At 41.8% G+C, this 24,497-nt stretch overlaps 4 protein-coding genes across 7 annotated transcripts in view; 2 read left to right on the plus strand and 2 right to left on the minus strand.

Annotated features, from left to right (window-relative positions):
* The window catches only part of adgrv1 (adhesion G protein-coupled receptor V1), a 190,143-nt gene extending 186,549 nt beyond the window's left edge, over positions 1-3,594 (minus strand). The window contains 1 exon segment of the mRNA XM_070436984.1: positions 3,202-3,594. The gene's annotated coding sequence lies outside the window, so the exon portion shown is untranslated.
* An 892-nt stretch (positions 3,595-4,486) lies between these two features.
* lysmd3 (LysM, putative peptidoglycan-binding, domain containing 3) lies at positions 4,487-8,566 on the plus strand. Of its 2 annotated transcripts, XM_023978673.2 has the most exons (4): positions 4,487-4,586; positions 6,752-7,012; positions 7,159-7,838; positions 8,007-8,566. In XM_023978673.2, exons 2-3 carry the CDS (start codon positions 6,758-6,760, stop codon positions 7,831-7,833), a joined length of 930 nt encoding a protein of 309 aa, XP_023834441.1. In that variant the 5' UTR covers positions 4,487-4,586; positions 6,752-6,757; the 3' UTR covers positions 7,834-7,838; positions 8,007-8,566. The 2 variants fall into 2 exon arrangements, with proteins under 2 accessions (XP_023834441.1, XP_023834440.1); XM_023978672.2 differs by having other exon boundaries at positions 7,159-8,566.
* On the minus strand, positions 8,565-20,248 carry polr3g (polymerase (RNA) III (DNA directed) polypeptide G). 3 transcript variants are annotated; one of them, XM_023978677.2, is made up of 8 exons: positions 20,160-20,248; positions 17,070-17,225; positions 16,534-16,663; positions 14,392-14,454; positions 13,652-13,711; positions 13,476-13,543; positions 13,112-13,231; positions 8,565-8,939 (listed from the first exon to the last, which is right to left on the minus strand). In XM_023978677.2, the coding sequence occupies exons 2-8, from the start codon at positions 17,181-17,183 to the stop codon at positions 8,850-8,852; spliced, it is 645 nt and encodes a 214-aa protein (XP_023834445.1). In that variant the 5' UTR covers positions 17,184-17,225; positions 20,160-20,248; the 3' UTR covers positions 8,565-8,849. The 3 variants fall into 3 exon arrangements, with proteins under 3 accessions (XP_023834445.1, XP_023834443.1, XP_070293084.1); XM_023978675.2 differs by lacking the exon at positions 20,160-20,248 and adding an exon at positions 19,676-19,763; XM_070436983.1 differs by lacking the exon at positions 20,160-20,248 and adding an exon at positions 17,543-18,174.
* Positions 18,301-23,897, plus strand: mblac2 (metallo-beta-lactamase domain containing 2). The gene is made up of 2 exons (XM_023978674.2): positions 18,301-20,441; positions 23,096-23,897. Exons 1-2 carry the CDS (start codon positions 20,000-20,002, stop codon positions 23,482-23,484), a joined length of 831 nt encoding a protein of 276 aa, XP_023834442.1. The 5' UTR covers positions 18,301-19,999; the 3' UTR covers positions 23,485-23,897.
* Positions 23,898-24,497: the final 600 nt, after the last annotated feature.

Raw genomic sequence — 24,497 nt, forward strand, 5'->3', positions numbered from 1 at the left:
GGTGAGGCAGCTGCCCCTGCTTTGGTTCCTAGCTACATGCAGACACTTTACTCACGCTGCTTGGTGAAGCAGGAGGAGGGGGCAGCATGCTAGGGGTGAGGAGGGATTGAGGGCAAGAGGGAGGGAGGTAGTAACTGCTGCTGAGTATCAAAGGACACCCACTCCCACCACTGCCATTCCCAACACAAAAACAGCCATGTCTGTGATCAATCTAGACTGCGCCCAGAAGAGGTTATTTCCTAACATTGACCGCCTCTTATTGGGGGTGCTCTGTTGGGTTTTCAGGACATCACCTTGGCCCCCTGTGATCCTGCTGATTGGGAGGCTGTCTCTTTGTCTGGTGCTCCATCACGCCTTGCCCTGTGAGGCATCTCTCCAGCAGACATCCATCTCAGTCTGGCCATGAGGCACTCTAGCACCTTATCAATTAGCACGGCCTGTTTATGGCACTGTCCCCTTTGTGTGCGGCTGCAGTAAGGGGAAGCCACAGAGGCTGAGCAGGGCAGGCAGTAAAACAGTTTCCGCCCAGTGAATCACATTCACACTCACACACAGGCGACTGCGCTGTAAGTCGTGCCAAGCAATGACATAAAAGCAAACAAACAAAAGAGACAAACAAACAAAAGACACTCAGTGCAACAACGGCAAGTAATAAGACCCAAGTCTGCCCAAAACACGGTGGAAAGTGGCGACTGTAGCATACTGGGATTTACAACTCTTAAATACCCAATACAGCCATTTTTATACCAATATCAAAGAATTTCTGGGTAACAATTAAGTACCTTACTAGCTAGGTTTCCATCGAATTTACGACAGATTTCGATGCGAATATTCTAAAATCTGCATAAAATCATATGCGCATTTTCCCACCAGAGATGTCTCCATCAAAACTGACTTTTTGCTGATAAAAGGCCGTGTGTGATGACGTAGTGCACATAAAAATGTACCTCTAAATGACCATGTACCGAATGAAAAATACAAGCTAAATAAATGAGTTTCCATCGCATTTTCAACTCTACTGATGGTTTTGTCACACTCCGGTCTTAGCCAATAGCTAGCAGATACAGTGCTACCTACACTATAGCTAGCAGATACAGTGCTACCTACACTATAGCTAGCAGATACAGTGCTACCTACACTATACTAGGCAGATACAGTGCTACCTACACTATAGCTAGCAGATACAGTGCTACCTACACTATAGCTAGCAGATTACAGTGCTACACTATAGCTAGCAGATACAGTGCTACCTACACTATAGCTAGCAGATACAGTGCTACCTACACTATAGCTAGCAGATACAGTGCTACCTACATAGGCTACCTACATTATGAGATTATTATGGATAAGAGCAATATTATATGTATTTGTCAAACGCAGCCAAGCATCGATCGTCATGTCACCAGAATAAGACCCTCGATATTTATTGGAAAGGAGCATCAAACTCATCACCTTGCACTTTCACCACCCTGTGAAGTTCATCATACCTTATTTAATCTGTAAACGAATAAACTGCATGCTTTCCCGAGTCATAGTGGGAGATCCCACTTGTCGAACAAATTGTCTGTTGCCATTTATAAAATTGTATCTGCATTTCATGTTTCCATCAGGCCAGACTTTTTTTCATGCGCCAGGTAATTAATCAGTGTGAAATCATTCGAAGGAAATGTGGTTAATATATTAGAATTATTAAAATGGCCAAAAACGGCTTTTTATCAACAACAAAAATTTCTCAAACGAGAATTTTGCTAGGACTGTCTGGGAGTGGTCTGAGTGGGAAGGGGAAAGCTGAAAACTAGCTATTATTGGCAGAGAGGTTTGGAACTCTCTTTGTTATTGGTCTATTAATCAATTTACCACATGGTGACGTCACCATGGAAAGCCGAAACTCTCACCCATGCTAACCTGCTGATTAGAAGTTGCTTTGCAGATTGTATTTTCAACTAGAAACTATCATTCAATAACACCATTTTTTTCCTTTTTTCCCCTTCACTTTTACAGAGTTAGTTTCATCAGCTGTTTTACAATATGATACAAAACACAGGAAAAACAGGATTTTGACTGCACTGGGCCCTTAATACAAATGCTGTGAATTAATGAGTTGAGAAACCCCCATTCCAGGTTTGCTGCAAAAGCAAATCAGTCTGATTCTACACATAAACCTCCAAATGTCTGCTTAACTATGAAAATAAACATTACTGTTCCAAGGCTGGCAGACAGGGCTTAATAGAGAAGCAGCATTATTATCCCAAAAAGGAGGAGCAGGTGTATGCTGAATGGATATAGAAGTAGTTCACTGCCCACTGACAAAAATAATTTAACTCAGCTGTGGCACCATAGCGGAAGCAACAAAGGAGACTTAAACGCACCAATATGACATCACGTAAAATCAATTAAAGATGGTGTGGATATGTTTAATTATATAGAAAACCGGACAGGCACTTCTAAATATTACATGCCTGCAAAAGTGGCGCAAAGCAGTTATTTTACTGATGGCCACACTTGCACAATGCGAGCTTCTACAGTAGCATATGCGTAACTCAATGTGAGCCAAGATTACTAATGACCCCAGTGTAAGATTAGTCAACAGGGCCTTTATGAGCGGGTCCTAGCTCATGCGCACCATGTGTGGCGGTTCCCCGCGGATTGTTGTTTTATTTCAATGGAAGAGAGAGGAAACACACAAAGCACAGTGTCCACACTGACGATCCAGAGAGTAACCATGGAACCGTTTGTCTCACTCTTCAATGGGTTACCCGGCCATTCATTTAGTAATTTTACTGTATCAATATTTAGGCTTTTCAAATATATTAGCCACTCCGAGGGGATTTTGGCACTGTTAAAAAAAAAATTAGTAGTGGCTCAATACTTTAATTGTATTCTTACAGTGTTAGACAATCCCTCTGCATGAGCTGTCAGGTGATGACAGTAAGGGGCACAAATTCATATAGGACTATCTCTGACCTAGGGTACTTCTGATTACTATAGAGTACTAACATAACGTAGCATTAAGAAAAACAAATACAATCTTATGTGACATATTGAGAAATTCGAGCCCCTGCAAGATTCTATAAAATTGCCCCAATGAAAGGTGCGCGTATAAGGCCAAGAATCCTGCAGGAAAACGGTTTTATTAGTCAACTTGCGGTATAGTTAATTCAAACACCTGTTCACAAAATTATGAAACGTATCCAGACTTACCTGACACCTTGCTGGCAATCAGTCCAAGATAAATTATAGAAATACCACTACTGTTGAGGATAGCATCGATAACGCCTATTAATAATCTCCCAAAGTTTCTGTCAGATGACGCTATTGGTCAATGAATGCATCTTGATACTCGTAGCCTACTCCAATTCCTGGGGTGCTCTTGACAGCTCTCGGTCCCCCCAGCGAACAACCACACATGAAGCGTCACACTCGTGACGGAATATGGCAAATAACTAACGGTATTTCCTCTGTGTACAAAACGGTGTAGTGCAATCGTTTTTTTGTTCAATCCATCTGACTGCTTAAGGGTTCGCTGAGAGAAAGAACATACGCAGCCATATCGATCAGCCTCACTACTGTCTAAACAAAACTACTATGCGGACTCCCCGCATGTCGAGGGAAGGCGAAATGTGCTAATCCTAATCGCATTTGCCTCGGGGAGCTCGACAGAAGTAGCGGACAGCTCCACCCAGCGAACCGTTGTCTTTACACCCAGCTATTTCGATAGGCCTAGAAGTGCATGCTCAAGATGACCTGAGGTTCACCATAAAGAAAAGTGACAATTACGTTTGGGATTCAAGTTTATTGTTAGAGTGATGTGTAGATTGAGATGTACCGTAATTTGTCTCTTCCTATTAATTATGAAATGTTCACTAAGAAACTTCTCAAAGGTGTTCCTATAGCCTAACAGCCCCTAGTTGGCACAGTGATTGCTGCAGATCACGTTCATTAGCCTTACATCAAAATTATCCCATTTCTCCAATTGTGGACACTTGCACTTGTTCATTTTCAGAAGAAACATAGTCAAGTATAATTTGTAGGTGTCTATGCCTAACACTTTAAATACCATAGATAGGAATTACTATCACAAAAAGAATAGCCCTATCAATTAATGTTTTCAATTACGCTCAATAAGGCTACTATGATAGAGGCCAAACTAATTGGACGCAATCATAGGGCCTAGCCGTGGCATCTGATAAGGAACAGCACTTGTGCCATCTAGTGGTTTTAACTAGTTACCACAGCCACAACGTCAAAATGGCATATATCGTAACAATTCGTGAAAAAAAATGTGCTTTTTAATTTGAGGTTTGGATTAGGCATAAGGTTATCAGTGTGGTTTAGGTTACGGTTAGGTTTAAAATCACTTTTTAAGAAGATAACCTGTAGAAAGTGGCGTGGTTTATGACTTCGTGGATGTGGTAACTAGTGACGACAACATCTAGTGGTCAATGCAAGAATTGGAGTTCCTATCCACGTACGTCATCACGTTAGTATTCTGTTGACGTGGCGTAGCTAAACAAACGAACGCCAGTAAACCGGGTGAAGAATGGATGTGGCTTAGGTCGTCAACGGAACAGTGCTCATGTTTTCAGGTAAAGTCTGGGTGCTTCATCGCTTATAATTTGCAAAAATTAACACGGATTTGTACCAGCAACAATAATAGCGAATGTACTATAGATAGCTAAAACACTTAGGGTACAGATGTTAGCTAAGTTAGCTCTACGTTAGCTTGACAGGCAAGCTAGCTAACTAATAGTTAGCTAGAAACCTACCTAACGTAGCTATCTGGCAGCTGCTTCAGTCAGTTGGGACAACAAAGTGTTTGGTTTACTAATGTAGTTAAGTGGTGTGGTGAGAGCACGTACCTAGCACGTACCTAGCTAGCTGGCAAGTTGTTTTCCCGCAGATAGCTAACGTGTTAGGTTACATATGGATGGGATAGCCCATTCAAATAGACGGTAAACTTTATTAAACGTTAGGGAGGACTGCTGTAAACTGGGTATACCCCACTTGGGTTCTCAGAGAGCTAGTTTAAGGTTAGCCAGAGAGCTAGCTAGCATTTACCTCCATGTTCCGTAACGTTATGCATTTGCATTATAATGCTGAACAAAAACATAAACGCAGCATGTAACTAAAAGTGCTGGTCCCATGTTTCATGAGCTGAAACAAAAGATCCCAGAAATGTTCCATACGGACAAAAAGTTTCTCTCAAACTTTGTTTACATCCCTGTTAGTGCCAAGATAATCTATCCACCTGATATCAAGAAGCTGATTAAACAGCATGATCATTACACAGGTGTACCTTGTGCTGGGGACAAAAGGCCACAATAAAATGTGCAGTTTCGTCACACAACGCCACAGATATCTCAAGTAGTGGGAGTGTGCAATTGCCATGCTGACTGTAGGAATGTCCACCAGAGTTGTTGCCAGAAAATGTAATGTTAATTTCTCTACCATAAGTTGCCTCAATGTAATTTTAGAGAATTTGGTAGTACGTCCAACCGGCCTCACAACCGCCAGCCCAGGGCCTCCACATCTGGCTTCTTCACCTGCGGGATCTTGCTCAGGAGTATTTATGTCTTTAATAGAGCTCTTTTGTAGGGAAGAACAAATTCTAATTGACTGGGCCTGGCTCCCCAGTGGGTGGGCCTATGCCCACCCATGGCTGCACCTGTGCCCAGTCATGTGAAATCCAAATCAGCAAAGTCTCTGACATTGTTGCGTTTATATATTTGGTCAGTATATTAGTGATAGCGAATTTACGTTAGTATGGTTATTTTGTTGTGACGGTTATTAACTTAGCTAGTTAGCTAACTGTGACTTCTGCTTAAACTTTAGCCAAAGATTTTTATAACTAAGTTAGACCACAGCCTGTCGTTTCCAATGGGAACAAATTAGTCATAGTGGGCAGAACCAAGCACAAGCTAGCGTGATCCTATTGGCGCGTTCTAGTAATCATTTGCATATTTCCATTAGGGAACTCCTACTTTGAAGTGGCAATAACTCAAATTGCCTTTGCACTCTTAAACAACGCAATTAAAAATAAAATAAAAACTGGCAAAGAGTAAAGACTACAAAACTTTGTCCACTCTGTTCAGCACATATTTTAGTTTTGGGAACAGAAAACTGTATTGAGAATTTGCAGAATGTCGGCCAAAATCCACATCGTTCCATTTTCTCCCACTGCTGGCCAATGGGCTTCCTCTCACTGCCATATTTGGTAGTGAGTGGAAAGGCCGAGTGGATGCTTCACATTTATACGTTCTGTGAAATGTCTCGTTGTTCTCTGTGCTTTAGCCCTCTGAACGTTAGCCAAAGTTTATCAAGATGTTATCTGACAAAAAGCTGTCACATCAGCAGCTGATGTTCCTCTCTGAATGTCAAATGGAAATAAATGCCAACGTTATATAAACAAGGAGCTTTAGTACACTGCCTTCTCCCAGGCATCAATCTTATCAGTCAGTACCACTGACTAAACGTACAAGACTGATGGACTTTAATCACCCCTATGAAGATCATTCAACTGGAAGAGTTGGATTGAATGCTCTGTGCTTCACATGCAAGATACATTTGCTATTGCACATTTTGAAGTGTGTCAGATCTTGTCTATACATTGAATGTAAATTAATGTAGGCTAACTAGCTAGGTGTACCTTAAAAAACAAGCTGATGTAATATACTTTGCTAATGCATCTGAAACTTGTAGCTGAAGCTGTTGTATAGCTATCAATAACAATGTCTCGCTCCTCTCTTTGAAGTGAAAAATGACTGGGAGAAGCCAGCACTATGGTTTCCAGTCAGCCACGACCATGCAGCCTGCCAATGGAGGACATGCCTACCTATTTGGGAACAGCGCTGAGAACGATCTCGCTGAGGATGGAGAGAGCTACGAGCTGCGCACCCGAGGCCGGGACCGGAGGAGCACCTCCAGGGAGAGGTCAGACGACATTGTCCACCTGGTCCGAGACATTAAAGAAGGGGACACTCTGAATAGCTTCTCCCTGCAGTACCACTGCTCAGTAAGTCAACCTTAATCACTGTCTTACTCTCTAATGACAAGCCCTTTCAGACAGACCGGGACATGTAGCTTTGACTTCGCACTACTTTTTTTTGCAACACGTAAAACACAAAGTCAACTCCTTTGTTATGTATCTGTGTATCATAGGTAACAGACATCAAGAGGGCCAACAACCTGTTGACAGAGCAGGACTTCTTTGCGCTGAGATCCATCAAGATCCCTGTGAAACGGTTCAGCGTGCTAACAGAGACCCACAACACTGCTCCTCTCAAATCTGCCTCCCCCACAGGCCACCGACGCATCCACCAGCCCCCCGTCTCCATAGAGACTTGCACAGACTCCTCCTCCTCCACAGACAGTGTGGGCAGCTTCTTGCAGGAGAAGGACAAGGACATTGAGCTGCTGGTCAAGTCCACTGGCACCTCCAGAAACAGCCTGAACGAGGTGGTCTCCTCCCTGGCCCTCCAGCAGCCCTTACTGGGGGAGCCTGACTTCAAGCCTGTCCTCAGGAAGGACCCCTACCATGGGGCAGACTGGGGCATGAGGTGGTGGATGGCGGTGGCCATCATGGTGGTGGTTGGCATCGTCACACCAGTGTTCTACCTGCTGTATTACGAGGTGCTGATGAAGGTGGACGTGAGCCACCACACCACCACGCCATCGGCCAATCCGAATGGCATGCAGAATGCCCAGATGTCTGAGCCTGTGGCAATCAATGGAGGGCCCAACTTAAGACCTCACGCTGGAAACGTACCTAAACCAGACTCACATGGACACAATGATGTGGATGACCACCTTGGCCCCAAGAAAGAGAAAACGTAGTGAGGGTGAGAGTCACTGAAGGAGTGGGAGATATTTCTGAGCAGTTCTATTTGGTACAACCTCAGAGAATCACTTTATGGGGAACAGAATCCATAGGAAAATTATGGAGGGGAATAATTTTCCGTATGTTTTTTAAACGTTTTTAAAGCACTTTTCTTTTTTTCCCCACACAGAGGTACCCAACTGCTTATTGTCCTCTGTCAGCTGATGGAACTGTTTCCGTAACGCTGTCTAAAGGGTTTGTGCTATCTGGGATCCTTGGGATGTCCCTACCCTTAACCCCTACGTTACCATATGAGGTTTCAACTTGAATGGGTTGACGTCAGAGTTGGACATCCCAATGACCCTGTCTAAAGTGAGGGTTATTTTCTTGGTCAGAAAAGTATTGATTGCTGCCACTTATCAATGACAGTAATTTGAGGAATATTGGTATACTTTCAGTATTGTCTAAAATGTGTTACAAATCTTGAACATTGCTTGTATATTTTTTTGCCTGTCTAGGGAGAACTGCATTTTGACTCACAAAACCTAGATTTCTACTTAGGGCATGGTGACAAAACAGGAAATGCACAATATTCCCAAACACTAGCTTGCTATATTCTAGTGAAATGTTATTTTTCCTCATGTCCATTTCATAAAATCATGTGTAACAAACAGTATGTGCCTTCAACTTGTGGAAAACTAAAACAGGCTGAAAAATAAGTATATTTTGAATAAATTATTGATGCTCAGACTTTGCATGTTTGTTTAATTTGTTTATACAATTATTTACAAAAAGAGCCACTTACAGTATTTAAACTCAAACCACACACGCACGTCTTTATGATTCTCACATTGTAAATGCAGGTTCAAACAAAATGTGAACTTGATGACAGTGTTAGTCATATAGCCAACAGCTATTCAGTAAACAATAAATCATGATTTGCGGGGGAAACACATTTGGAAGAGTGACAGTCAACATTCTTTTGGATTTTTAAATACTGTATGCTCTTGAGATAACATCCATACAGTTGAGGTTAATATGTGGCTCCTTCATCCATGTTCTCATCACTGCCTGCACCAAAATCATCACCATCTTCAAAGTAGCTGGCGATGTAGTCATTTTCCTACAAAAAAGGCGAGTGTTAATTGTGACATTCCCCATTGGTGTGTGAATGCCCTTGCAAAAATAAAAGATTGCCATTTTGTAACTGTAGTCGGCTGGTATTTTGTACGCAGTAATTGCAGAATAACTGCAGTTACACAAATTACTGTAAACAACTTATTTTGGACGCAATATTTACAGCATATTGCAATTGGACTGCAATCTTTTTTAGTAAGGGTGCTATGTGCATAGGTACTGTAGCTATTAAATTTGTCATTTATACTGAACAAAAATATAAAACGCAACATGTAAAGTGTTGGTCCCATGTTTCATGAGCTGAAATAAAAGATCACAGAAATATTCCATATGCATAAGACGCTTATTTCTCTCATTTTGTGGACAAATTTGTTTACATCCCTGTTAGTGAGCATTTCTCCTTTGCCAAGATAATCCATCCACCTGACAGGTGTGGCATATCAAGAAGCTGATTAAACAGCGTGATCATTACACGTGCACTTTCGTAAGATTGGACATTGCTTATAACATCAGATCGGATTTAATCGATCTGGAGATGGTCTGGCTGGATATCTGCCTTCCAAAAACCAAGCCGATTTTGTTGGGGGTGTGTTACATGCCGCCCTATCAGAATGCATTCTATGAAGATCTCGAAAAAAGGTAGCCCAACCCACAATGCATCTATGCACTTCTGTAGATCACTTGCTCTGACCCAAATGACCAGGACTGCTATCCACTGACTACTAGCCACTGACCTCATTCAATGTCATTTTGACTACACTAGTACTTCCTGGTTTGGGGGCTTATCTAAGCTTCTGAATGGGAAGCTCCAGAAAGCCCGGAATACGTTTATCAGGGTCGTTTTTGTATTTATTATGGATCCCCATTAGCTGCTGCCAAGGCAGCAGCTACTCTTCCTGGGGTCCAGCGAAATTAAGGCAGTTAAACAATTGTAAAAACATTACAATACATTCATTACAGACTTCACAACACACTAAGTGTGTGCCTTCAGGCTCATACTCCACTACCACATATCTACAACACAAAATACATGTGCATGTGTGTGTATAGTGTGTATGTTATCATGTGTGTATGCATGTGTCTGTGTTGCTTCACAGGCCCCGCTGTTCCATAACGTGTATTTTTATTTGCTTTTTAAAATCTGATTCTACTGCTTGCATCAGTTACCTGATGTGGAATAGAGTTCCATCTAGTCATGGCTCTATGTAGTACTGTGCACCTCCCATAGTCTGTTCTGGACTGTGAAGAGACCTCTGGTGGCATGTCTTGTGGGGTATGCATGGGTGTCTGAGCTGTGTGCTAGTTGTTTAAAAACAGACAGCTCGGTGCTTTCAACAGGTCAATACTTCTCACAAATACAAGTAGTGATGAAGTCAATCTCTCCTCTACTTTGAGCCAGGTGAGATTTTTGCTGCCCTGGTCTGAGCCAATTGCAATTTTCCTAAGTCCTTCTTTGTGGCACCTGACCACACAACTGAACAGTAGTCCAGGTGCGACAAAACTAGGGCCTGTAGGACCTGCCTTGTTGATAGTATTGTTAAGAAAGCAGATCAGCGCTTTATTATGGACAGACTTCTCCCCATCTTAGCTACTGTTGTATCAATACGTTTTGACCATTTACAATCCAGGGTTACTCAAGCAGTTGTCACCTCAACTTGCTCAATTTCCACATTATTTAAATACAATTATTTTAGTTTTTGAAATATTTACGACTAACTTTTCCTTGCCACCCAGCTCTTTGTTAACTGTAGCAGTCATTTCAGTTGCTGTAGTAGCTGACGTGTATAGTGTTGAGTCATCTGCATACATAGACACACTGGCTTCACTCAAAGGCAGTGGCATGTCGTTAGTAGACTAAAAAAAGGGGCCTAGACAGCTGCCCGGCGGAAATCCTGATTCTACCTGGATTATGTTGGAGAGGTTTCCATTAAAGAACACCCTCTGTGTTCTGTTAGACAGGTACATCTTCATCCACAATATAGCAGGGGGTGTAAAGCCATAGCACATACGTTTTTCCAGGAGCAGACTATGATTGATAATGTCAAAAGCCACACTGAAGTCTAACAAAACAGCCCCGACAATCTTTTTATTTTCAATTTCTCTCAGCCAATTATCAGTCATTTTTGTAAGTGCTGTGCTTGTTGAATGTCCTCAACTGGCTGCCTGTTGATGCTAAAGTGTCCCAGATTAGACTGGGTTTGGTTTACAGGAATATTTAGGGTTCTGCACCCAGATATCTGACTGATTACTTTCCCCATTTTAGGGATGCACACAATCACAGTACCAGATTAGATGTTACTAATGTGTAATAATAGTATACAGGTTCCGGAGTAATGCTGGGAAAGGTACTTTCTTGTATACTGGCGCCTCAGAGTGGAATGAGTTGCCTCTACCCATAAAAACAACGTCCTCTCTTGGCAGCTTTAAAAATAAAGTAAAAAAACTGTTTGATGTCTTCTGTTCCCATTTGAATGTACCCTATGATATAACCGCAATGACGAGATAGATGTTCTTCTTCTTCGTGTTTATGTTTTATTATCATCATCATCTCGCTGCCATACTGTGTTTAACTCTGTCCGATCTTGTCTAGCCATCTTGTCTCAAGAGGACCACAATGGAAATAAGTCCCAGACTTTGTGTGTTATCCTTGATGATTTTACTCATGTGCATGTATGGATTTTAAGTTTTATGTGTGCTTGTTTTTTTAAATGGTTGAATTAATAAACTAAAACAATTTGTGCTGGGAACACTAAAAGGCCACTAAAAATGTGCAGTTTTGTCAAACAACAATGCCACAGATGTCTAAAGTTGAGGGAGCTTGCAGTTGGCATGCTGACTGCAGGAATATCCACCAGAGCTGTTGCTAGAGAATTGAATGTTGACTTCTCTACTATCATTTCAGATAATTTGTCAGTACGTCCAACTTGCCTCACAACAAAAGACCTTGTGTAACCACTCCAGTCCAGGAACTCCACATCTGGCTTCTTTACCTGCGGGATCGTCTGGGATCAGCCATCAGCTGATAAAACTGTGGGTTTGCAGAACCTAACAATTTCTGCACAAACTGTCTCAGGGAAGCTCATCTGCGTGTTCGTCGTCCTCACCAGGGGCTTGACCTAACTGCAGTTCGATGTCGTAACCGACTTCAGTGGGCAAATGCTCACCTTCAATGGCCACTGGCATGCTGGAGAAGTGTGCTGTTCACGGATTAATCCCGGTTTCAACTGTACCGGGCAGATGGCAGACAGCGTGTATGGCGTTGTGCATGGCGTTGTGCAGGCGAACAGTTTGCTGATGTCAACGTTGTGAACAGAATGCCCCATGGTGGCGGTGGGGTAATGGTTTGGGCAAGCATAAGCTACGGACAACGAACACAATTACATTTTATCTATGAAAATTTGAATGCACAGAGATACCGTGACGAGATCCCGAGGCCCATTGTCATGCTATTCATCCACCGCCATCACCTCATGTTTCAGCATAATAATGCATTGCCCCCCCAAGGATCTGTACACAATTCCTGGAAGCTGAAAATGTCCCAATCCTTCCATGGCCTGCACACTCACTAGACATGTCACCCATGGCGCATGTTTGGGATACTGTGGATTGATGTGTACGACAGCGTGTTCCAGTACCCACCAATGTCCAGCAACTTCGCACAGCTATTGAAGAGGAGTGGGGACAAAAATTCCACCTGCCACAATCATCAGCCTGACCAAGTCTATGTGAAGGAGATGTGTCGCGCTACATTAGGCAAATGGTGGTCACACCAGATACGGACTGGTTTTCTGATCCACACACATATCTCTATTCCCAGTCATGTGAAATGCATAGATTAGGGCCTCATTTATTTATTTCAATTGACTGATTTCCTTATATGAACTTTAACTCTAACATTTTTTACATTGTTGCATGTTCCGTTTCTATTTTTGTTCAGTGTATATTGCGTATTGTGATCTTCAGACGTTACATACACGTGTCATTTATCACACCCAGAAACCATCGGAGATGTCTCAATACCAAGTTGATTGTACAGAAGTGTGTCAGTGAACAACTTGAAATACAATACATTGTGCAATAGAAGTTGTCTACTAAGGATGATTTAGATCAAAATTGGGCTTTATATTACAACTAGGGGGGGGGGGGGGRCGGGGTTACCTCTTCTATTTCCTCCTCCTCCAACTCCTCTCCTTCAATTTCTTCCTCCTCTCCTTCCTCTGTAGTTTTCTTTTCTTCTTTCTCCTCGTCTGATTTTACATCATCTTTCTTTTCAAGTTCCTGAAGAAATAGCCATTTTGTATGATTATCCAGCTATACAAACAGCTCTCGCACATAAAACATTATATGACGGGTATGTTCATTTTATCATTATACAAGTCAATGTTATCAGGCTATCAGACTGTCAAATCTGAATGTACAGATAATCCCAACTAGTCCCATCCCCTCCAGAGAATGCCTGTTTAAATGTATTTATTTTTTTAATAAGAAGTGAAAATGAATAAAGGTGATGAAAGTGACTTACATCTAATTTACTGAGTACATCTGCTTTTTCTTTGCTTGATACCTTTATGGGTTTCTTCTTTGCGCCTACTAATATTACGTTCATTATGAAATATAGCTATTAGCATAAAAATCATCATGACATAATTGTAATAAAAATTATATATGTTTGCTTATCCTTACACAAACTTTAAGTACCTGGTTTTACATTCAACTTTTTCTTTTGAGGCATCAGCTCTTTTGGAAAAAGCTGCCAGTCTGTAATGACAAACAAGTGAGAAGTTATATTAAAATAAGTTAATAATATTGGAAATCAGACTCAGGTTTTGTTTACGATATTTGTTTCCACAATGAGGTTGAAATAACACTGAAATTGTGAAAATTATGATAATGCCCTTTTAGTGCAAGAGCTTTTTGAATAAAAATAGTTTTTGCCGCACAGATCATTCTGATCTGATAATTCTGACCAATGACCAGTCATCTTTTATTTGCATATGTATCCTCCTACATTGAAGGGGTAAGCGGGGTAGGCTCTAGAGCAGGGCTCTCCAACCCTGTTCCTGGAGAGCTACCCTCCCAGTTGTAACTAACCTGATTCAGCTTTTAAACCAGCTAATTATCAGAATCAGGTACGCTAGATGAGGGTTGGAGTGAAAACCTACAGTATGATAGCTCTCCAGGAACAGGGTTGGAGAACCCTGCTCTAGACAATCCCATCTGCCAATCAGCACTGTATGTAAATATTTTCAAACTATCAACTCGCCCAAACGATCAGACTGAGCAGTTCAATAGCAAAAGGAAATAAATTACAGAAAATATATTTAAGTTATTTTCATGAAATAAACCCACATCATGATTTATCAGACACAGTGATGACTTTAAAATACAATTTAAAAAAAGACTGCATGCATCTGATAATGACCAAATTGAACAATTACCTGGTGTCCACTCCTCATCCAACATGTTTTGCCTCTGATACCTCTCCTTGTATCTTTCCACATCTATTTGATATGTAAACAGTAAAGGTTATGCATGGATACTCACACAAACGGAAACTAAACACGAAACAAACTAAACAGCACATTTTGTATCTGCTGGAAATATCTCTTAAATACTTATTTCTCCTGTAGTACATTGAGCATATGACCAAGTGAACTCAAACATACAGATTAGAGGTTGACCGATTATGATTTTTCAGCGCCGATACCGATTATTGGATGACCAAAAAAAGCCAATACCGATTAATCGGCCATTTTTATTTATTCATTTGTAATAATGACAATTACAACAATACTGAATGAACACTTATTTTAACTTAATATAATACATGAATAAAATCAATTTAGCCTCAAATAAATAATGAAACATGTTCAATTTGGTTTAAATAATGCAAAAACAAAGTGTTGGAGAAGAAAGTAAAAGTGCAATATGTGCCATGTAAGAAAGCTAACGTTCAAGTTCCTTGCTCAGAACATGAGAACATATGAAAGCTGGTGGTTCCTTTTAACATGAGTCTTCAATATTCCCAGGTAAGAAGTTTTAGGTTGTAGTTATTATAGGAATTATAGGACTATTTCTCTCTATACGATTTGTATTTCATATACCTTTGACTATTGGATGTTCTTATAGGCACTTTAGTGTTGCCAGTGTAACAGTATAGCTTCCATCCCTCTCCTCGCCGCTACCTGGGCTCGAACCAGGAACACATCGACAACAGCCACCCTCGAAGCAGCGTTAACCATGCAGAGCAAGGGGAACAACTACTCCAAGTCTCAGAGCAAGTGACGTTGGAAACGCTATTAGCGCMCACCCCGCTAACTAGCTAGCCATTTCACATCGGTTACACCAGTCTAATCTCGGGAGTTGATAGGCTTGAAGTCATAAACAGCGCAATGCTTGAAGCATTGCGAAGAGCTGCTGGCAAAAGGCACGAAAGTGCTGTTTGAATGAATACTTACGAGCCTGCTGGTGCCTACCATCGCTCACTCAGACTGCTCTATCAAATCATAGACTTAATTATAACATAATAACACACAGAAATACGAGCCTTAGGTCATTAATATGGTCGAATCCGGAAACTATCATTTCGAAAACAAAACGTTTATTCTTTCAGTGAAATACGGAACCGTTCAATGAACGTGCAATGAACGCAAGAGAAGTGACACAATTTCACCTGGTTAATATTGCCTGCTAACCTGGATTTCTTTTAGCTAAATATGCAGGTTTAAAAATATATACTTCTGTGTATTGATTTTAAGAAAGGCATTGATGTTTATGGTWAGGTACACGTTGGAGCAACGACAGTCCTTTTTCGCGAAWGCGCAKCGCATTGATTATATGCAACGCAGGACACGCTAGATAAACTAGTAATATCATCAACCATGTGTAGTTATAACTAGTGATTATGATTGATTGATTGATTGTTTTTTATAAGATAAGTTTAATGCTAGCTAGCAACTTACCTTGGCTTCTTACTGCATTTGCGTAACAGGCAGGCTCCTCGTGAGGCAGGTGGTTAGAGCGTTGGACTAGTTAACATTAAGGTTGCAAGATTGAACCCCTGAGCTGACAAGGTAAAAATCTGTCGTTCTGCCCCTGAACAAGGCAGTTAACCCACCGTTCCTAGGCCGTCATTGAAAATAAGAATGTCTTCTTAACTGACTTGCCTAGTTAAATAAAGGTGTAAAAAAAAAAAAAATACAATTTTTAATAACGGCATAATCGGCGTCCAAAAATACCGATTTCCGATTGTTATGAAAACTTGAAATCGGCCATTCCGATTAATCGGTCGACCTCTAATACAGATAAAGTCGTTATTTCTACTATACATCAATAAGCTATGATAAGGCTGCACTTGATACGGATACATCATCTTACCCCAGAAAATAATGTGCTCTAAATCCAAGCTTAGTCAGGCCAGGAATTTCTAACTCAATATTCTCTCCTAGATCAGCTTCTCTGTCTCCAGATAAAGTATGGTTAAATGGCTCAGTTCCTGGGTGTTACATTACCTCACCTCATGCCATTGTCTTAATGGATGATGAGATACACTCACCATTGCTGATAATGCACTCTCTCACCTCCTTTCGCAGCCAGAGGCTTGATGTTGTGGGGTAGTAGTCTCATGGTTCCCCTTATCTCCTGTTTCAGGGCTAGCATGTAGTCCTCATCTTCTCCCTCTTTCAACGGCACAGGCTTGAACTCCACATCCTGAATGGGGAAAATAACTGTTGATGTGCCCTTGAGCAAGGCACTTAACCCCAATTGCTCCTGTAAGTCCCTCTGGATAAGAGTGTCTGCTAAATCAGTGTTTCGCAACTCTAGTCCTCCAGTACCCCCAACAGTACCCTTCAGTACCCCCAACAGCCCCGGACAAGCGCACTTGATTCAACTTAACAAATCATCAAGCCGTCAATCAGTTGAATCATGTGAGTTTTTCTGGGGCTCCAAACTGAAACGTGTGCTGTTGGTGAACTGGAGGACTGGAGTTGGGAAACACTGTGCTAAATTACGTAAATGTACTAAAAAGCCCATTCTTCCCAAGACAATGTCACTTACTGGTCCAGGAAACAGAGACCATAAGCCCAGTGAATGCAGTCAGTATAGTACTACTCACTGGATATAGCTTGTTGGGCCCCTCTCTGGTCTGAGGCATGTTCCCCCTGCTGAGGCCCAGGGATTCGATGTTGAAGCTGAAGGCAGCTATACCACGGCCTTTACCACCAGCCATGTCTGCACTACGAGTGGGCTGCTGCTTCCAACACGAGATAACCTATATTACAGAGGACATGGTGATGTTCACATTCTCTCACAAACACATGCACACATGTCCTCTCAGATGTCCTGTAATTTTGATACATATTTACTTTGTTGTTCTTTCGCTGTAATACTACTAGCCACCTAGCAATTTTATGAATTTGGCTTTAGCTAGCCCAGATAGGTTCTAGGTTCCCAATCTCCTAACCTCATAACTAGCTACCAAGAAGCTAGCTGCTTTTAGAAATGCTAGTATTTACACACTAGCATCGCTAGGAAGTAGCTTGAAATGTTTTTTGAAAAAACATCTAATAGAAAATAAATTAAACAGACTTTCCAAACGTGGGTCTGTTGTAAGCCCTTGTACCCCTGCACATCGCCTCGGTACTGGTGCTCCCTGTATATAGCAATGTTATTTTTTACTCGTTATTGTTATTCACTGTGTCTTTATTCCTCGTGCCAATATGTCTATTTTGTATCTTTAACCCTGCATTGTTGGAAAAAGACACCCGTTGTTTACGACGCATGTGACAATACAATTTTATTCAATTTTTTATTTGATTTGTAGAACCACTTCCTCTCTGCTTACCCCATGTAAAAATTAAAGTGCTTCACATGTGCCATACCTGCAACAAAAAAAGCAAGAAGTTGTGGGGGACTTTTATTTCGCCATTAGGTAAGCAGAGGAACTGACCTTGCTGAGTAACTGCATGGGTCTACAACAGACAGGAAATTCTGTTTAATTATATGTTCCATTAGATTTTTTATTTTATTCCCCCCTGCATAAGGATCAAGCCTACAGACAATTTACAGAGTAAGCTGAAATATAATTGTACTTAACTTTTAGTTCCAGCGGACTATTCCGTTTTTTTACCATGTAATTGCTTGCAAATCTAGTGTGTAAATACTGGCGTTGCTAAAAGCAGCTACCAAGAAGTCCTTTCAGGCTATCAACGAAATTCGAGTAGCTAGCAAGATTGGTAGACTTTAGAAAAGCAAGCAATAAATAAATGTACTGAATAAGACTCATTTCTACCAGTCAGGAGGATACAGAGGTATGCCTAGATATGCAGATAAATTGACACATTTTGACATAGAATTAAGCATAGTGATTATGGCTAGATTGCAGGAAAAAGCTGTTTCAGGTTTTTGAAAAATGAAAAATGCTCAAATCTTATGGATGATGCAATATTACTTTTATTTGTCATGTCACCAGAATAAGACCCTCAATATTTATTGGAAAGGAGCATCAAGCTCATCACCTTGCACTTTCACCACCCTGTGAAGTTCATCAATTTTAATTTGTAATAAACTGGATGTTTTCCCGACACATAGTGGGAGGACCACACAACATGTCAACGCGTGTCTCCAAGTTTACTTTGATAGGATGGTTATTAGCCTATATCAATGAGTGCATAAGAGCGTTTCCACTGACATTTCTCGCATAATTCATTTTACCAACAACAAAACTTGTCTAGCGTATTTTGTTTCGTCGACATTTGGAAAGTTTACCGGAAAATGTTCTGTTTCCATCAGGCCTGACAAAAATGCATGATTTTTTTTATCCGACATGCACTTTACTCGCATAAAAAGGTTGGATGTAAACCTGGTAAATAGTGTCAGCTGTCAATGCATCACTAACTACGTTTCCATCCAACCCTTTAATTCCCATGAATTACCTGATGCATGAGAAAACTAACGCCCGGGCTGATGGAAACATTAAATGCCGGTACAAGTTTATAAATGCTGACAATTGTCGTTCGACATGGTGGGATATTTTTGTTTCGGGAAAATTAATTTATGCTAGAAATTGCGGTGGAAACGCCTTTATGCGCAAATATTGATATAATAACAATCACATCGAAGTACACTTGGAGTCATGCGATGATGATTATGTTGTGTGGTCCTCTCACTATGACTCGGGAAAGTAAGCAGGCTACAGATGAAATACATTGATGAATTTCACAGGGTGGTGAATGTGCAAGGTGATGAGCGTGGGTCATTTTCTGGTGACATGATCATCGATGCTTTCCTGCCGTTTGACAAATAATATCGTTGATCCACAATACGCTCATAATGTAGGCTAAGTAGCCTACCAGCACTGTTCTGCGAGCTGCTGGCTAGATAGAGCACATGTGCCAAGACCAGAGTGGGCACATTTGCTATATAACGCAACGGTTTTATGACAACCATCAGTAGTTGAAAAATATTTGAAATCGCGAAAGTCAGTTTGATGGAAACAAATCTCTGGTGGGAAAATGCGCATATTGTTTTAGGCAGATTTTAGAATATTCGCATGAAAAAAGCTGTCACAAATTGGATGGAGACCCAGCTACAGTAAGCCCATGTTGTGAATTGAAATCCATTGCATGTTTGTTATCTTTTTCGGTTGAACTAGAATAGCGTGTTCTGTGTGGGTTAATCAAATAGTCGAATGTCATGGAGTTATAAGTAGGACCTAATTACCACGCCACCGGTGAATTGTCGGTCCTCGTCTTTCTCCTTTGCGCACAGCTGTTACTTTGTAGCGATGCATACATTGGGCATTGTTTATATGACGACATGGGTAGGTGTGTTTTAGCCAATAGCTTTTGGTTTTCACAGTGCCGTCATACATCTATCCGTCCAGTCAACATGCGTTCCTCCCACAAGGGTGTGTCCGGTGGCCACCATTATTTTTGCGTTTTAAAATCTTAGACATTCAAATACAGTGATATTACCTGTGTGTAGCAGAAAAACGGCAATTGACAGCAGCTTTGTTATTACGCGTCGCCAAGTGCATGACCTGGCATGTCTGCCACGGACTGGTACGCGCATAAATCCCTCGGAGAAGGACTATACTGGATCCAGGAGAAGTTTTTCGAATCGTCAAACAGAGCTAATATTTGGCTCCTCCGAGGATCTCACCAAGACGTAGTGATAGACACAGGCTTGGGTTTGAGGAGCTTACCTGACTACATTAACTCCAAAAGTCTGCTTGGAGACGACCCGCAGCGAAAGAACCCCCTTTTGGCTATCGCCACCCACGCCCACTTCGACCACTCAGGTGGTCTGCATCAGTTCCAACAGGTCGGGGTCCACAGTGCAGAGGTCGATGCGTTGGCTAACGGAGACAACTTCGAGACGGTCACCTGGCTGTCCGATAGAGAGATAGTCCAGGCTCCCTGGCCGGGATGGAGGGCCAGGCAATACAGAGTCAAGGCTGTACAACCAACACATATACTACAAGAAGGTAAGAACCAAACCAAACATTCTATAGAGATACCAATGTGGTGGCATAATTGTTACAGACATCTAGAAGACCATTTGCTGTATGCTGTTGAGATAAGGATATGGTCAATATGAATGTAATAACACAGCCCTTTTAAGGATGTGTCTGCAACCCTTGTTACAGACTTTGCATTGGAATACGCTTTCACATTAGGCTACATCCCAAGGGAAATTTATACTGCAGAGACTTGGCAGAGCACCAACACTGGCCTCCCATCACGCACGCACGCACACACACGTGCATTACCCCTCCCTGTTTTTGTATTCCATCATACTCTCAATTGAAGTCAGAGCTTTAAAAATCTGACTGCGCATTCTCGAGATGAGGTTCCACACCCTAAATAAGTCTATTGACTCAGTTACATGAACTGTACAATGTAGTTGCTTATTTTATTTAACCTTTCTTTAACTTGGCAAGTCAGTTAAGAACAAATTCCTATTTACAATGACGGCATGCCCCGGCCAAACCCTAACAACACTGGGCCAAATGTGCGCCGACCTATGGGACTCCCAATCACGGCCGGTTGTGATATAGCCTGGAATTGAACCAGGGTCTGTAGTGATGCCTCTAGCACTGAGATGCAGTGCCTTCGACCGCTGCACCACTCGAGAGCCCTTATAATGGGTCCCATAGGAAAGATTATTTTTGGTCATGGTTCAATGTCACATACACCGGATAGGTGCAGTGAAATGTGTTGCTTTTACAGGGTCAGCATAGTAGTACGGCACCCCTAGAGAAAGTTAGGGTTAAGTGCCTTGCTCAAGGGCACATCGGCAGATTTTTCACCTTGTCAGCTCAGGTATTTGAACCAGCAACTGGCCCAATGCTCTAACCACTAGGTTACCTCCCGCCCTCTTAGGATCATAAATAGCCCTAGCCCTACTGTGCAGTATGCCGGTATCTGCAAAGATACAGTGCCTTCAGAAAGTATTCACACCCCTTGACCTTTTCCATATTTTGTTCTGTTACAGCCTGAATTTAAAATGGATTACATTTATGAATGATGTTTTTAGCAATAACATCAGGAGTAACAATGTGCTTAACAAGTCAGATAAGTTGTATGGACTCACTCTGTGTGCAATAATGGTGTTTAACATGATTTTTGAAGGACTACACCATCTCTGTACCCCACACATACAATTCCCTCAGTCGAGCAGTGAATTTCAAGCTCCGATTCAACGACAAAGACCAGGAAGGTTTTCCAATGCCTCGCAAAAAAGGGCACCTATTAGTAGATGGGTAAAATGAACAAAAAACAGATATTGAACATCCTTTTGAGCATTTTAGAGACAGGCGTCCTTCCTAACTCAGTTGACGGAGAGGAAGGAAACCGCTCAGTGATTTCACAATGAGGCCAGTGGTGATTTTAAACCAGTTACAGAGTTAAATGGCTGTGATAGGAGAACTGAGGATGGATCAACAATGTTGCAGTTACTACACAATACTAACCTAAATGACAGAGTGAAAAGAAGGAAGCCTGTACAGAATTAAAATATTCCAAAACATGCATCCTGTTAGCAATAAGGCACTAAAGTAATACTGCCAAAAAATTGGATTTAAAAAAAACTTTTTGTCCTGAATATAAAGCATTATGTTTGGGGCAAATCCAACACACAACCTTTCATACTTTCAAGCATGGTGATGGCTGCATCATGTTATGGGTATGCTTGTCATCGGCAAGGACTAGGGAGTTTTTTTTGTTGATAAATAGAAACGGAATAGAGCTAAGCACAGGCAAGTCCTAGAGGAAAACCTGGTTCAGTCTGCTTTCCAACAGACACTGGGAGACAAATCCACCTTTCAGGAGGACAATAACCTAAAACGCAAGGCCAATTATACACTGGAGTTACTTACCAAGACGACATTGAATGTTCCTGAGTGTCCTAGTTACAGTTTTGACTTGAAAATGGCTGTCTAGCAATGATCAACAACCAACTTGGCAGAGCTTGAAGAATTAAAACAATAATAATGGGTAAATATTGTACAATCCAGGTTTGCAAAACTCTTGGAGACTTACTGAAAGACTCGCAGCTGTAGTCACTGCCAAAGGTGATATTAACATGTATTGACTCGGGGTTGAATACTTATATTAGTTTTATTTTCCATGAAAAATAAAAATAAATCCCACATTGTAATACTACAAAATGTGGAAAAAGTCAAGTGGTGTGAATACTTTCTGAAGGCACTGTGTATGCTATTTTCATACTCAGCTGATGACTTTGATGGATTGTATTTCAGCCAAGGAAATACAGCAGACTAGACCCGGCCATACTGAATTACTACAGAGCCTGAAAGGGAGAATGTACACATATTCAATCCCAGCCACAGAGATCAGACCACAACACAAGTTATATTCTTGCTATGAAGACACACACACACTCCTGATCCATATTCTTAATTATGGCAGGGTTTTGGTCCGTCTTGTCACATTTTCACGCATTGCCGCACACTTAAAAAAGTTGGCTCAAACTCCCCCAGCCAGCATCCGATCCCTGGGTAATCTAAGCACTGGTCAATACACTTCTGCTGCGTCAGTGCTGCAATGCAGTTGGAATATCTTATTGCTCAATGTGTCTGTTTTCCCCATCTTTCTTTCTCTCCTCATTCTCCCTCAGGTGATGTCATCAACCTGGGTGACAGGCAGCTGACGGTGCTGCACATGCCCGGCCACTCCCGGGGCAGCATCTGCCTGCACGATGGCGACAACAAGATGCTGTTCAGCGGGGACGTGGTCTACGACGGAGCCATGATTGACTGGCTGCCCACCAGCCAGGTCAGCGACTACATCAGCAGCTGTGAGCGCCTGGTGGGGCTGGTGGACAGCGAGCAGGTGGACCAGGTAATGCCGGGACACTATCACACATTTGGCGCGAAGCAGCTCCACCGCATCGCCTCGGGGTACATCGACAAAGCTGGCACCTGCCCGGCACGCTTCTCCACGTTCGCCTGGAGGACCTTGGCCGGATTGGCGTTACGGGCCTCCAACACACGGGGCATCTGCTAGCTATAGGGACAGGCTAGTGTTGAGTCGCACAGGTAGACTGGGGATATGCGGGAGATAATTTACCCCCTCAATGATCAGGAATTCTTTGTACTGTCAATCAGAAACTGCTGTGATCCAATGCATGTTATTTTACGTCATTCATTAAAATGCCCCCACGCTTTACATCAGGCAACGATTGACAGAATATCAAGATTCCCATCATTATGGGATGCATTCAAGACTGGAAAATGAATATATATATTTTTTTAATATAATTTTAAGAATGACAAGTTGGGTGATTGTTGGAATGTGCTTTCACATTAGGCAGCATCTCTTATGACGGTGTTTTTCAACCCCATATACAGTTGCATATTTTTGTATTAGCCCAGCTAGTATAACTAATGAAGAGCTTGATGGTTAGTTGTCGAAACAAATATGCAACCTTGAGGCTCTTGGATCAGAGATGAGTAACACTGCCATAAGGGAAATAAGGTGACAGGCAGCACACCACCTACTGACCTCAACACAGACAGAGAGAGACAGAGACATTCACACACACACACAGAGCATGACCCGTCTATATCTTTGTAACCTCGTCCCCAAGCTAACAGAGAGAGAAAGGCGGCTGGTGGACGAGACTATATATTTTGTAACACTGCATAAGCCATCACGAGTATTAGCACATTCTTGAAATGAGACATTCCAGTTACTGTGTTGTTTTTCTTTTACTTTCAACACTGAGAAAAGGACATTTTCAACAGCACAAATTTCCCATTGAAAGATTCATATGATAGTTTGGCTGCAAATGCCAATTCTCCTCCCTTTTCCAAAGTGTGCCCTTGCACACTCCACGTCATAGATTTAACAATGGTGGAAAATCCCTCTAGCGAATGATTTCACTAATCCAATGATTTTAAATTCATGACTGGAAGTGCACAGTTTGGGAGACGGGTGGAGAATCGGCACGCAGGCTTGGATCCTGTGTGCAGAGAATGACAGGGATAACTAGGTCACCAATGGTTCTTGCAGTACAT

Source organism: Salvelinus sp. IW2-2015, linkage group LG33 (genome assembly GCF_002910315.2).
Source record: "Salvelinus sp. IW2-2015 linkage group LG33, ASM291031v2, whole genome shotgun sequence".
NCBI lineage: Eukaryota > Metazoa > Chordata > Actinopteri > Salmoniformes > Salmonidae > Salvelinus > Salvelinus sp. IW2-2015.

What these genes read in the sequence shown, in the direction of transcription:
- lysmd3 (XM_023978672.2), top strand. Translation starts at nt 6,758, where the DNA reads ATGACTGGGAGAAGCCAGCACTATGGTTTCCAGTCAGCCACGACCATG. An exon ending in CCCTGCAGTACCACTGCTCA is followed by an intron (nt 7,013 to 7,158) that starts GTAAGTCAACCT and finishes TGTGTATCATAG; the next exon opens with GTAACAGACATCAAGAGGGC.
- polr3g (XM_023978677.2), bottom strand. Translation starts at nt 17,183, where the DNA reads ATGGCTGGTGGTAAAGGCCGTGGTATAGCTGCCTTCAGCTTCAACATC. An exon ending in GGATGAGGAGTGGACACCAG is followed by an intron (nt 13,712 to 14,391) that starts GTAATTGTTCAA and finishes TTGTCATTACAG; the next exon opens with ACTGGCAGCTTTTTCCAAAA. An exon ending in AAAGTTGAATGTAAAACCAG is followed by an intron (nt 13,544 to 13,651) that starts GTACTTAAAGTT and finishes ACGTAATATTAG; the next exon opens with TAGGCGCAAAGAAGAAACCC.
- mblac2 (XM_023978674.2), top strand. Translation starts at nt 20,000, where the DNA reads ATGTCTGCCACGGACTGGTACGCGCATAAATCCCTCGGAGAAGGACTA. An exon ending in AACACATATACTACAAGAAG is followed by an intron (nt 20,442 to 23,095) that starts GTAAGAACCAAA and finishes ATTCTCCCTCAG; the next exon opens with GTGATGTCATCAACCTGGGT.